Source organism: Odocoileus virginianus, chromosome 1 (assembly GCF_023699985.2).
Source record: "Odocoileus virginianus isolate 20LAN1187 ecotype Illinois chromosome 1, Ovbor_1.2, whole genome shotgun sequence".
Classification (NCBI taxonomy): Eukaryota; Metazoa; Chordata; class Mammalia; order Artiodactyla; family Cervidae; genus Odocoileus; species Odocoileus virginianus.
Window position 1 is genome coordinate 68,998,133 of NC_069674.1, and position 12,531 is coordinate 69,010,663.

Sequence of the window (12,531 nt, forward strand, 5' to 3'; positions counted from 1 at the left end):
CCAATCTCAGAAGTTGTTCAGGACAATTTGGTAAAACTGACATAATTGTGGTTTATTAACATGAATTAAAATGCCCAACCAGTGCTTCAATGTGACAGTATATTTAAAATAAAAAAGAAATTAAAAGCCATATACTGTACTACTTTCACAAAGATCACATAGTTTTGCAAAGACTTGTCATATGTACAATGCTATATATCAAATGAGAAAAGCTGTAAGCAATTATATACGCAAAAGAAATGCAGTATTTACAGTCAGGAGACATTAAAAATCATTTATACATTTAAATTACATTTTGCTTGCAAATAACCGATAAAACAAAATGAGCCATGTTCACAGCAAACTATAAAAATCTGTATTGCATTTTTTTATACCTAAGATGCACTCACAGAACTGCTGAAAGAAAGAAAATCCTCATACTGCCATTACTCAGCTGTGTGGTTAATGCATATGTATAAAATAATATAGAAAACATTCACTAAATGAATTTTAACTGCAACAATAAAATTTAAAGATCATGTAGCATCAAATCTACTGCCAGAAAAACAGCTGGAATGTTCACTTACAAAATAAAAGATACTAACACTGGCTTAACAGCACATTTTTTTAAGGAATTTTAAAAAGCAAAAATGGGAAAAATACAATGAAAGAGCACTGGTGTTTTTTCTTTTTTTATACAAAGTTTCATGTACAAGCTTTAAAAAGTACCTTAACAGGTACATATGAAATATACAGTTTTATCTTACAGAACATTTTAAAAAATGTTTTTGGAGTCCATTTTAATGCCACCCCGAACCATGGTAATTGTTCTGAAATGTCGGTGGCACCTGTGCTCTGTGAATTGGAATCTGTCCAGGCACTGGAGATGCCTGCTGAGGTCCTTGGACCCCATGTGGCAGGGCCACAGAGCCAGGATGAGGACAGAACCCTGAAGCGGTAGGTGTTGGAATACTGTTTGGTCCTTGGGGCTGGAGATGAGGACCTGCAACTGGTAATGGACAGTGTGGCCCTGTTCCAGAAGGCTGGTGTTGGGGTCCCAGTCCCAGAGTGGTGTGATGTGTAGCCTGTGAGGGATACGGTGGTACAGCTGGATGAGCACTTGAAGGAAAAAGTGGAGGTCCTTGATGAGGTGGATGGTGTAAGGCTTGAGCTGACGTGGTGTGATGCCCAGAAGCCAGAACACTGGAAGGCGGAGGAGGAGGGGGTGGTGGAGGGGCTGAATTTACCACATGCTGGTGTTGTGCTTGTAGACCTTGGAGTCCCGAGGAAGGGTGGGGCGGTGGATGGTGATGAGGGGCAGGACCAGGAGGTGGAGGGGGTGGTGGCAAATGGTGTCCAGCAGTTTGAGAATGAATATGCGATCCGGGGGTGACAGCGTGAACAGGCCCCACTACATGTGCGACAGAGTGTGGCTGATGGGAACTTGGCTGTTGTACAAGGTGTGGTCCTGGCGCAGGTGGCGGCGGCGGAGGGGGCGGGACTACAGCAGCAGCAGCTTGGTGGTGAACAGGAGGGTTCTGAGAAGGCAAAAAATGCCCTGGAGTAACGTGGTGTCCTGGAACTGTTTGCTGGCTTGTGGTGCCAGGAAGTGCTTGATTTGGTCCTGATGTAAACACAGTTTGTTGGGAAAGACTACCTTTAAGCTGATTATAATTCTGAAAGTTTGCAGAGGGCTGCTGGCTTTGATAATAAGACGAAGAAGAAGGGGGTGGAGGGGGCGGAGGGGGCGGTGCCGTGCTGCTCAGACTCGGCTGATTAAACTGACTGTATGTTGCCGAAGATTGTCCTGAGGGTGTCTGTGTAAATAATGCTCCAGAAGTTGCCTGCTGAGTACTGGCAGCTGGGTAAAAATTTCTTTGAGGCTCTCGCTGAGGTGTTCCAACTTGAGGTGACTGTGAATGGTGAGGCCTGTAGGGAGAGCCTAACTGCTGTGTCGGAGGCTTTGGTGAGAGATAACCATGCTGTACAGGCGTGTGAGGCGTCGATGACTTTGGAGGATTTTCTATGTGAGGTGACGGAGGACAGTGCAACTTCATGGGTGCAGAAGGCAGCTTCTGTGAAAGTTGCTCAGAGGAACAGCGAACGAGTGGCTGTGAAGGATGGTTCTTTGAAAGTGCTTGGGGGTTATTTGACAGCTGTTTTTGATGGAGTTCTGTTTTCAGGTGGACACCATTCTCAGCTTCAGATACAATAACTGTTCCCTCCCAATGGGAATCTGGTTTTGTAAGTATTTTCCCATGTGGCTGAACAGGAATTACAGGTCCAGGTGAACCAGGCTATGTAAAGAAAACAAATTATATGAAGTTATGAAACATTCTGTATACACTGAGGTTTGTTATTATAACAAATATTTTATATATTTAATATAATGAATGTTTATATCATTCATTTTAAAAGGGGCAGGGAATAGGATAGGTCTGAAGACAACCACAGAGGTTATGGATATTAAAAAGCCAGTTTTTTAAGTAGTTCAACAAGTTCTGATAATAACCTTCAACTGAATTCCCCAAATTTTCATTGAACACAAATTAAGGAAATTAATCTCCATTTTTTTCCCCTAAGCACCTTAAACACTTGAGGCAAATTTCAATTCTGTAATTTAAATTTCTATACTCAACCTAATGACAAATCTGCTTGGGGTTGATAAACTTCCCCCCACCCCCAACTGTTTTCATTCTTAATACCTTTTCATTGTTCAATACAGATATATTCACATACTCTCATACTTGGATTATAATGATATTCTTTAAGGAAAAAGATCAGATTGTCTTGTTATCAGTTTCCAAAGATATTGCCCCATTAGGTTATCATGTATTCATGATCTAGGACAGAGGTAGCATTTCTTTGAAATGAATGTCATCTGACCTTTTGTTTTTAGAGAATTAACTGACTGGTCAAATATTTCATGAACATACTCTAAATTTCCTAGACACAAGCATAAGGAAGGGGTGAAACTGCTGAAGCAAAACATAAGCAGCTGAAGTGTTTACCACGTTGGAACTTTAACAGGAAAAATGTCCAGAAATCACAAACTGATACTTGGGTACACCAGGTGTGCTTTACCATCCACTTTTCAGAAGTGGAACTTTCACATTCAAAGGTCAATGTTATTACCTTGCTCATTTTTGAAGGACTTTTACAAGTATTTTGGGAAGTATCTGGGGATGGGCATTCATTTGTAGTTGTGGGTTCTAGATTTTCAGGATCAGGATCTGTAAAGCATAAGGAATCACAGAAAATGTAAAATTACATGATAAATATTTCCTTTTACTAATACTTCAATGTACATTCTATTAATTCAAACCAACGTCTAGAAAGGCTCTCTCCTTTATGCTTTTAAAAGGTATTTAAAACCACCACCTTGACAGGTCATCTGCTTACTGACCTTCCGTAAGCTCACTGAAAGAAGGGACTGGGCCCTTGGGTTGCAACTGGGGAATGTGATTTGAATGAGATGAAGGAGAAGACGGAACATGACTCGGTGAACATGGGACACATGGTGACTCTGCCCCTAGAGATGAAGCAGAAGCAGACCCGAAGAGAACGTTAGGAATGCAGAGGACGGGGTGCAGGGTGATTAGCTGACTCCACTTTTTGGCAAAAGAACAAGCTCACTTACCACTGTCTTTGTCTTTTCGGTGATCGCTGAGAAGCAAAGCTCTCTGATAACTCCTCTCTCTCACTTGCTCTACTGAAGTTGAGGCCGTCCTTTAAAATCAAGTTATATCATCAGTTTAAAAGTTATTGCTGGCTAGGTCATTTTTTGCCACTTGATGGTCAACATATCCTCCCAGGTATAAAGGCTTTGGCAGTTAAGGAAAATACTTTGGTGTTAAGTTTTGAAAATAGTACCCAAATGAAGAACTCAAGCAGACTCCATTCCTTTGTCTTAAGCAAGTTCTTGGTGAAGAGGGAGTTGTTGAAGGGTAGCATGTTAACATTCAGACCATCACTTCAAGTTACCAAAGGGACCAAATATACCCCTTAATTTACCTTGTGTCTGGATTAGAAGGCTAGCAGGAAGCTAAGAGGACCAAGATGTAAAATGCACATGGCCTCCTGCCCTTTGCCAAGACCCTCACTAGCCAGCTGCTTCTATTTTTTGAAGAAACACTAGACATGGTTGTTTCAAGGTAATGATATGGGTGGTAAACAAATTGTGAGATGCTATGATAAAGGTTCTTTGGAAAGGAGTATTTGTTTGAAAAACGTGAAAATTATCAAGGAGTAGCTACAATGGACCTTTAACGACACAGGCAAATAAATATCTTGGTTTAAAACCTTATCTCTCAGCAAAACGGATCTGTCAAAATTAATATTACAAACCACTGTCTGCTTAGCCTTAGGAGAACAACAACAAACAGGGAGTAACTGATTAACAAAAAATCTGTTGTTTTGCAGGATAAGATAGTTCAAATCTTTACAGGTATAGCTCCATTCAAAATGAGCCAAAATACTGACTGGGAGCTAAAATAACAAAGACTACTTTCATAAGAAGGTATACTGTTTGTTTGTAGTTCTAAAGTTACCAATGAGGTCTGTGTTGTTTTTTTTTTTTTCCAAACAGGCAGCTTACCATTGAACTTCTGGTTCATTCTTTTCACTGGCAGACGCTTCCTTAACAGTACCGTTATTGCTGGTTTCTTCCGAAGTAGCATGATAAACTGTAGCTGGTGTTGGTAAAGGTAGGCTAGCAGTACTTTCTACCTGCTCCCCATTTTCACTCCTGTGGGCACACCCATCACCACTGTTGCTGCTCAAGTTTCCACTTGTGTGAGGTGATACACTAACCAGGGCAAAGTGTTCTGTCTTAGAGCCACTTTTCCTAGCTTCACGTTGTCTTTTCCGATATTCTAATAGGGAAACCTTAAGCAAGAAAGATAAGGAAAAGCACATCTTTTATTCTTGTTTTAAGTATTAGAAACAATCTATTCTTTTTTCTAAAGAGAATTATTATATTTACATTAGGAAAATTATGTAAAATAATTTGATTCCGAACAAATAACAATAATAAACAATTAGCAAATGCCTACTTTATGCCAGGCATTGTATTTAGATGATTTTACATACATTATGTCATTTAAGCCTCACAACAACCCTATGAAATAGGTATATTATCATCCCCATTTTACAGATGAGGAAATTGAGTAACTCACTCACTCAAGGTCACACAGCTGGTGAGTGTTGGAGCCGGGATTCGAACCTAGGTCTTACTTGAAAGCCCGTGCTCTTTCCACTATACTATATTGCTTCCCACAAAGTTGCCAACTGGACTCTGTTATAAAAATTAAAAGCACACATCACTAAAATTCTTTGACTTGAAAAGCAATAAGCCTATTAACAAATAAATACGTGTTATAGCTTCTCCCACTGCTCTGAAATAAGGCATTCTTATTGTTTCAGTATGTCTGCCAACCAAATAATGGTGGTAAATCAGGGACAGGGAACTATTTAAATAATCTATTAGTACAATACTTTTCAAAATACTTTTATATCCATGGCTTAAAAATACTACAGGTATTACTGATGAGGAAAGAGGCCATTTCTTCCATTTAGGGCCTCATGTTCTATGTAAAATAAGACAAATAAAATAATCTGCCTGCAGTGCAGGAGACCAGGGTTCAATCCCTGGGTCAGGAAGATCCCCTGGAGAAGGAAACAGCAACCCACTCCAATATTCTTGCCTGGAGAATCCCATGGACGGAGGAGCCTGGCAGGCTACAGTCCATGGGGTCGCAAGAGTCGGACATGACTTAGCGACAAAACCACCAAGATGACATAGTACTCAGTTCCATTTCTTTGGTTGGGAAGTGGTTATCTTTAAAAGTTACTCAAAGTGAAGTAATCACCTTGAGTTTTTGATCTCTGAAACCATGGTCCTTGTAATAATTTAGTTCTCTGCAAACAGTATCTAGTCAACGGAGCACTGACAAAAGGTTTAAAAATGTACACATCAATAATTTAATATGAGTAAAGTATGAATGCCTTACATAATAACTACTAATTACCCTCAGTAGTAGTATGAATAAAACACTATTAAAAGGACTATAAATTGTTAAATTTGTAACCTTTTTCTTTTGTGGTGGATTCTGGGGTGTGCAACTTCCGTCGATCAAATTGTCATTAACAGTCCGTCCGAAACCAGATACAAGCCCATCTTCTGAAGTACAAAACACAGGTGTTTCCATAAACATGCCTCTAGTATCATCCTGCATCAGGCACTTTGACTCACTTATTCGGAAGCCGCCTCCAACCTCCAACTGATGTGAGGGTGTCAGGTCCCTCAAGTTGGAGTTTACTGAGAAGTTAACGCCTGTTCTCTCAGGACTCTTTACCCAGGAAGAATACAGTGGGCCCCGACCCGAGTGAGCAGATTCCAGTTGGCTGTTAGAATCAGTCCTGTCATGTGTACTTGTTTCCATGGTTTTATGTAAGGCAGTCTGCTCGACTGTATCGAGTCCCAGTTGAAGATCTGACACCGGTTCCTTTTCTCCAGGGCACTGCCTGTTGATTTCAGTCCTACTCCTAGGGCTGCCATAGCCAATAGTCTTTATTTCTTGCAGACCCAGTTCCGTTAAATTAGAATTTCTAAAAGGCCCCAATGTTAACATGGTTGACGATCTGTCATATCCCTGTTGACAGAATTAAAAAAAAAATTACAAAAATAACCACATTTGGAAGCTACTTACATTAAAACTACCAATAATTTAAGCAAAATAATGATACTAAGAAAAAGCCACCAATTAAATCTTTCTTAACATCTCCTTACCTCTTGACTATAAGTGCGTCTCTTAATTTCTGGAGAACTTTCTGGGGAAGAAATATTCTACATAAAAGACAAAAGCAGAATTGAAAATTAAAATATATAACTAAATCCATATTTACAGAAATGAAACTTACAAGAAACTACTACTCAAACTGTTACGAGAAACACTTTGGTTTTAAACTTTCTTTTCTATTTCCACTGTCCTTATAGTTGGCTTTGAAGTCAGTTTGATATAGTCATTTAGTCTGACTTCTGTAGATCAATAAAATGAAAGTTATGTTCATTTGAATAAAAAAAGTTAAGTTTAAATTCACATAAATGGAAGTTCAAAAGTTTTCACTTAGTTCCTTAAAAACTATTATTAAAGGTTACACTATTTATTAAAAGGGGAGAAAAGCTATTAAAGAAACCCCATCCCCAAGGGCTTTTGTTTTTGCCATGTAAGTTTCTCACCTCAAAGTGCATGGTATTTCCTGGTGTGCCAGGAGTTACTGGGGTAACTGGTGAATATATGGGCTTATAACCATTTCTACAAGCTTCATCATCTGACTTTATCCGTGGAGGAGTGGAAAATGATGGGTCTGTAGGAGTAATATCTGTGTGAGTTGGTGTAGCATATGGTGAAGGAGTAGGTGTGGAGGTTTCTGAGTAAGCAGAATCTAGCAACTGATAAAGTCTTCGTTTTTTCAGTGGTGTAGTTAAATCTGTTGGTAAAATAATAAATTATAAATTATATTGCTGACATTTGCTACAATCTGTAATGCATTCTGGGAAAGCACAAAACATTGACAATCATCATTATGATGATTTTTCACCCCAAAACTAAATTTGAAGGTTTTCAAAGATAATACTAACATGAAGCAATCTCTCCCCACCCCCATTCTCCTCCCCCCAATTTCAGCAGTACCAAGCATTACCTTGCCAGAAGGCTTACAGAGCTAGAGGTTGCAAAAAAATCTTGGAAGTACAGCTGTTAATTTAACTGATTTCTAAGAGTCCTTTTGAATCTGAAAAACAGATGGCTAACTAGTCCCAAAATTCAACCATAAGCCTCAACATACATGGTACTGCAAATTCTAGTTTTCATGTCTATATCTATCTTCATCCAAAACGTTGGAGGCAGAAAAGAGGGGGAAAAAAAATATACACACACACACACACACACACACAACAATGCGCTACTTTTGGGCTTCCTTGGTAGCTCAGATGGTAAAGAATCTGTGCTGCTTTTTGTAAGGTATATAGTAATTAGAGTAAATATGCATATGTTTTATTTATATATATGTATATGCTATATATGTCCTGTTACATTCTCCACACTAAAACAACACTGAAAAGAAGTTCTACCTGGAAGGGAACAGCTATCATTTAGTAGTAGTGGGCTTCTATTTTCACCATTGACTGTAGGACTTCTGGATCTTTCTTGACAGGGTGAATTAAATCTATGTAAAATTGCTGAGTTTTCCTCTTCCAGAGCTTGTTTCAACCACCGCTGAAATACACAAAACAATAAGTGAACAGAAGTCAGTTTGCAGCTATAATGGTACAGCCAATTCCAAAAGTATTTCACTACCAAGAATGGTAGTATGGAATGAGAATGGCATTGGCTCAAACTAGATTTTCACATCCAAAACAAAGTTTACCTTTTTGCATGAGCCAGATATGTTTTCAGGAGGTTCTTTTCTTCTCCTTTTTTCTGAAAGGAATGGTGAAGTGAACCTAATATAGTGCTTAGGAGTAGAGTATACATGCGGACTGTAAGTGAGACCTGGTAAAGAATTGAGCTGTGTAGCTAGCACTTCAGGATCTGTAGTTATGCGGAGAGGCCTCTCTGAAAGGCTGTCTGAAGGTTTTCCTGTCTTCTCATTCTTCTCACTTAACCATTCATTGACCAAGTGCTAGACAGAAACAAAATTTGGATCACTATATATGTAATTATACAGCTTCTCCTATAGAGTATTTGAACAGCAAGTTGAAAACTGACATTATCTAAAACAATTAATTTAAATCACTCATATTCTATGTTCAAAAAGTCAATATGTTATTCTGCATTTCCTTGGTTATCCACTCTTATTACTAAAATTTTTTACACAGTAATACTTGTATAAATATTTTTATAAAATAGTAAAAATCTAGGACACCTAAATACCACCTTAAAAACACAAATTCTAAAGTTAGGTTTGTTACCGCTTCTGTATTATGTGGAAAATGTCTGTCAGACATGAGGCAGTGCTCTTTTACCCTGGCTACTCATCAGAATCTCTAGGTGAGGCCAGTGCATATGATTTTTCCTTTAAAGCTGTTGCATTGACAATCACTGTTGATTTATGGGGTTTGAAATCTTGTAAGTTCCCATGCTTTGAAAATTCACATATTCCTTTTTTTAATTCTGTTGGGGATTTTGGATCTACATTGTACATAATAATTCAGTCTTTACTGGCTACATGAATATATCTGAATATCCTCACCTTTTTCTTTAAAAAACAAAAAAAAACTAGTTAGTAAAGTTCTGGTGTAATGGTCATGAAAATAAGGATTACAATTTGTCAGCACAAGCACATTTTCTTTGCTGTGTGGGCATTTTTATCTTTTCTATCTAGTTATTTTCTATAAATACCATTTATACTAAAAATATATGTAGAAAAAACAGGTGTATATGTATTTAAACATACATTCTCACACGTACAGAAACACACACATTAAATAACTACCCACATCCTGACTTCCAGAAATAATCCAGATAAGCATTTTGGCATCTTTTCTTTCCCTGTCTTTTTCCATGTATTTAAACTTCCTTTCTAGGACAGGCAATAGAATGCAGTGCTAAATCAGGGTAACACTGAACAGAGATTAATAACAGCAAGACTTAAGTGTGGGCGAAAAAGAAAAAGAACGGCAGTGCTAAAGCACTTGGGATTCTGCAACCAGACTGCCACTTACACCATGACCTCCAACAAGTTATGTAACTTTTCTCCATCTTAATCCTGGCCTATAAAAGAAGGGTTATAATAGAAACTAGCTCTACAAGTAGGGTTATTATTAAAAGAGTTAAATAACCAAAGCTCTTCTTACAGTACCTGGCACAGAGTAAGTGCTGTGTCCTAAATGAAGGACGCTTTTACATTATGGGAATTCAGGATCATTTGGTATTCTTGTCAAACAGTATGTTGTTTAAAATAACAGTATATATCGTAAGCGAAACCTGTGGGGGAAAGCTGTTTTTTGTTTTTTTTTTAACAGTATCAGGATATAGGAACCTGTATCTCAGACCAGGAGATTAAGTCTGTAGCCCCACAATAGTTTAGTAATTAAAGGGCAGGGTTTAAGTCATAATGTATCATCAAGAAATTTTTTTTTTTTTTCCTGCACCACATGGCTTATGACTAGGGACTGAACCTGGGTCCTCAGCAGTGAGAGCTCAGAACTGCTAGAGGATTCCCAAAGATAGCTTTTCTTTTAAACATGAATCTGTTTTCTTTCTCACTAATCCAAATTATAAAGAAAATTTACGGTTACTTTTTGTCCTTCCAAAGTGGGCAAAAATAATGGTCATTTTCAAAAGCAAGTACTAGCTTGCTTGTTCAGGATCCAGAGTGCAAAAACGTGAGCACAGACTTCAAATTAGAGCTGTAATTTTAGCTCTTACCTCCATCCAGCCATTACAATATACTTGCAGATTCAAACTAGGTTTTTACTAAATTACTTCTCATGGTTTCATAGTACCTACAAACTATACTGAATTTGGTAAGAACAAAAAGGAGATAAATTTGGTTTTGAACTACTTTGTTGTAAACAATATAACAAGGATTCATTTATGAGCTACCCCACTCCCCAAAGAGTCTAAGGATTATCACTTTGGTATTCTGCTCCAATCCACTATACCAGAATGGGAGTAAAACAAAGCTTCATAATGGTGGTGTGTTATTTCTGAGGTTACTATAAAGCTCAAGGTGGTTGATCTCAGTAAACTGTTTCCCTCAATTGCTTTATTAAAACTGACAGTAGTTTTTGAAATTAGTTTTTGAAAGATTTTTATTAATAAGTTGATGTAAAACTACCCTTCCTGGAATCCTCCTACACAGTTGATGAGAATGTAAATTGGTACAATCACTATGGAGATTCCTTAAAAACCTAAAAACAGAGCGACCATATGACCCTGCAATCCCACTCCTGAGCATATAACTGCAGAAAACTAATCAGAAAGGATACATGTACCCCCAGTGTTCATAGCGGCACCATTTACAACAGCCAAGACATAGAAGCAACCTCATGTCCATTGAATGGTTAAAGATGTGTGTACACAAACATGATGAAGTATTTACTCAGCCATAAAAAAAGAATGAAATAATGCCTACAGCAACATGGATGGATCTAGAGATTATCATACTAAGTGAAGTCAGTCACAGAGAGACAACTATCACGTGATGAGACTCATGTGGAATCTAGTTTAAAAAAACAAATGAACTTATTTACAAAACAGATTTACAGGTACTGAATTGAAAACAAACAATGGTTACTTAAGGGGAAACGTGGATGGGGAGGAGGTGTTAGTTCCTCAGTCGTGTCCAACTCTGCAACCCCATGGACTGCAGCCTGCCAGGCTCCTCTGCCCAAGGGATTTCCCAGGCAAGAAGAATGGATTGGGTTGCCATTTCCTTCTCCAAGGGATCTTCCTGACCCAGGCCTCCTGCATTGCAGGCAGATCCCTTACCATCTAACCCAGTGGTGGGGGGCATAAATCCGGAGCTGGGATGAACACACACACTAATGTGTCTGTGTATACAGATTGTCTGTCTGTATATAAAACAGACAACCAACAAGGACCTACAGTATGGCACAGGAAACTCAATATTCTGTGATACTCTATATGAGAAAAGAATCTTGAATGAATGTATCTACAACTGAATCACTTTGCTATTCATCTGAAACTAACACAGCACTGTAAATCAACTATATTCCAACAAAACTAAAACTACCCTTCATACATTTTCAAATCCTTAGTACATTCTATGGAAATCAATTTCTTAACATTTAATTCTTGTAACTACCTATATACCACAAAATTTATATATATATTATATATATAAAGAAAAGATAATGTCTCAAACCAGCCGTTCCTGAGAAATATAGTTTAAGTACATAGAGTAGGCAAAAGGAAATCATTAGAAATCATAATTGCAATACTAAAAGGAAGTCTTGATATATCAAATATTTTATATTTTTACAATTCTCTTTAAAATGTTTAGAAGTATAAAAACTATGACTTAAAAAAAAAAACTGACTCTATCACTCTTCCTTATGAAATGTTATAGTCTTAATTCCTAAAACATGAATATATTTAACATCATGAGACACTTGTTAGACAACAGTTCTTACATTCATTTAGAATCATACCTTCTTTGTTTTAGGGTACTTTGTTGGACATTTATTAAGTACTGGAACTTCATTTTCAGTAACTATTTCTGTTAGTGCAGTTTCAGTTTCTGGTTCTATTGCAACTACAGTATTTTCCACATCGTTTTGTTGTGAGCTAACTTCTATGTCAGGAGAAGACGGCTGGATATCCGAACACATACTGACAGTCCTGTGTCTCCGACGCTGCTGTCCAATGTGAGTTCTACTCCGAGAAAAACTTTTTCTCTGTTTAGTTCTATTTACTTTGGCTGGGGTTGGCTTGCTAGCAGTTTCTTCTTTTGCTTGTTCCTAATTCAAAATACAAAAGAATGTAACTTTGAACAACATGTTTATATAAGACAGTAGTTGAA

The 12,531-nt window shown here is 37.9% G+C and overlaps 1 protein-coding gene across 7 annotated transcripts in view; it reads right to left on the reverse strand.

Annotated features, from left to right (window-relative positions):
- Positions 1-26: 26 nt before the first annotated feature.
- The window catches only part of KMT2E (lysine methyltransferase 2E (inactive)), a 92,869-nt gene continuing 80,364 nt past the window's right edge, over positions 27-12,531 (reverse strand). For 6 of the 7 annotated variants that reach the window (XM_020907471.2, XM_020907470.2, XM_020907472.2 and 3 more), the window contains 11 exons: positions 12,161-12,469; positions 8,410-8,664; positions 8,114-8,258; positions 7,220-7,470; positions 6,770-6,826; positions 6,069-6,632; positions 4,577-4,866; positions 3,620-3,708; positions 3,386-3,511; positions 3,115-3,212; positions 27-2,276 (listed from right to left, as the gene is read on the reverse strand). In XM_020907471.2, coding sequence (XP_020763130.2) covers positions 780-2,276; positions 3,115-3,212; positions 3,386-3,511; positions 3,620-3,708; positions 4,577-4,866; positions 6,069-6,632; positions 6,770-6,826; positions 7,220-7,470; positions 8,114-8,258; positions 8,410-8,664; positions 12,161-12,469 — 3,681 coding nt within the window. In that variant the 3' untranslated portion in view covers positions 27-779. The remainder of the gene's footprint in view (positions 2,277-3,114; positions 3,213-3,385; positions 3,512-3,619; positions 3,709-4,576; positions 4,867-6,068; positions 6,633-6,769; positions 6,827-7,219; positions 7,471-8,113; positions 8,259-8,409; positions 8,665-12,160; positions 12,470-12,531) is intronic. The other variant, XM_020907473.2, reaches the window with a different exon arrangement.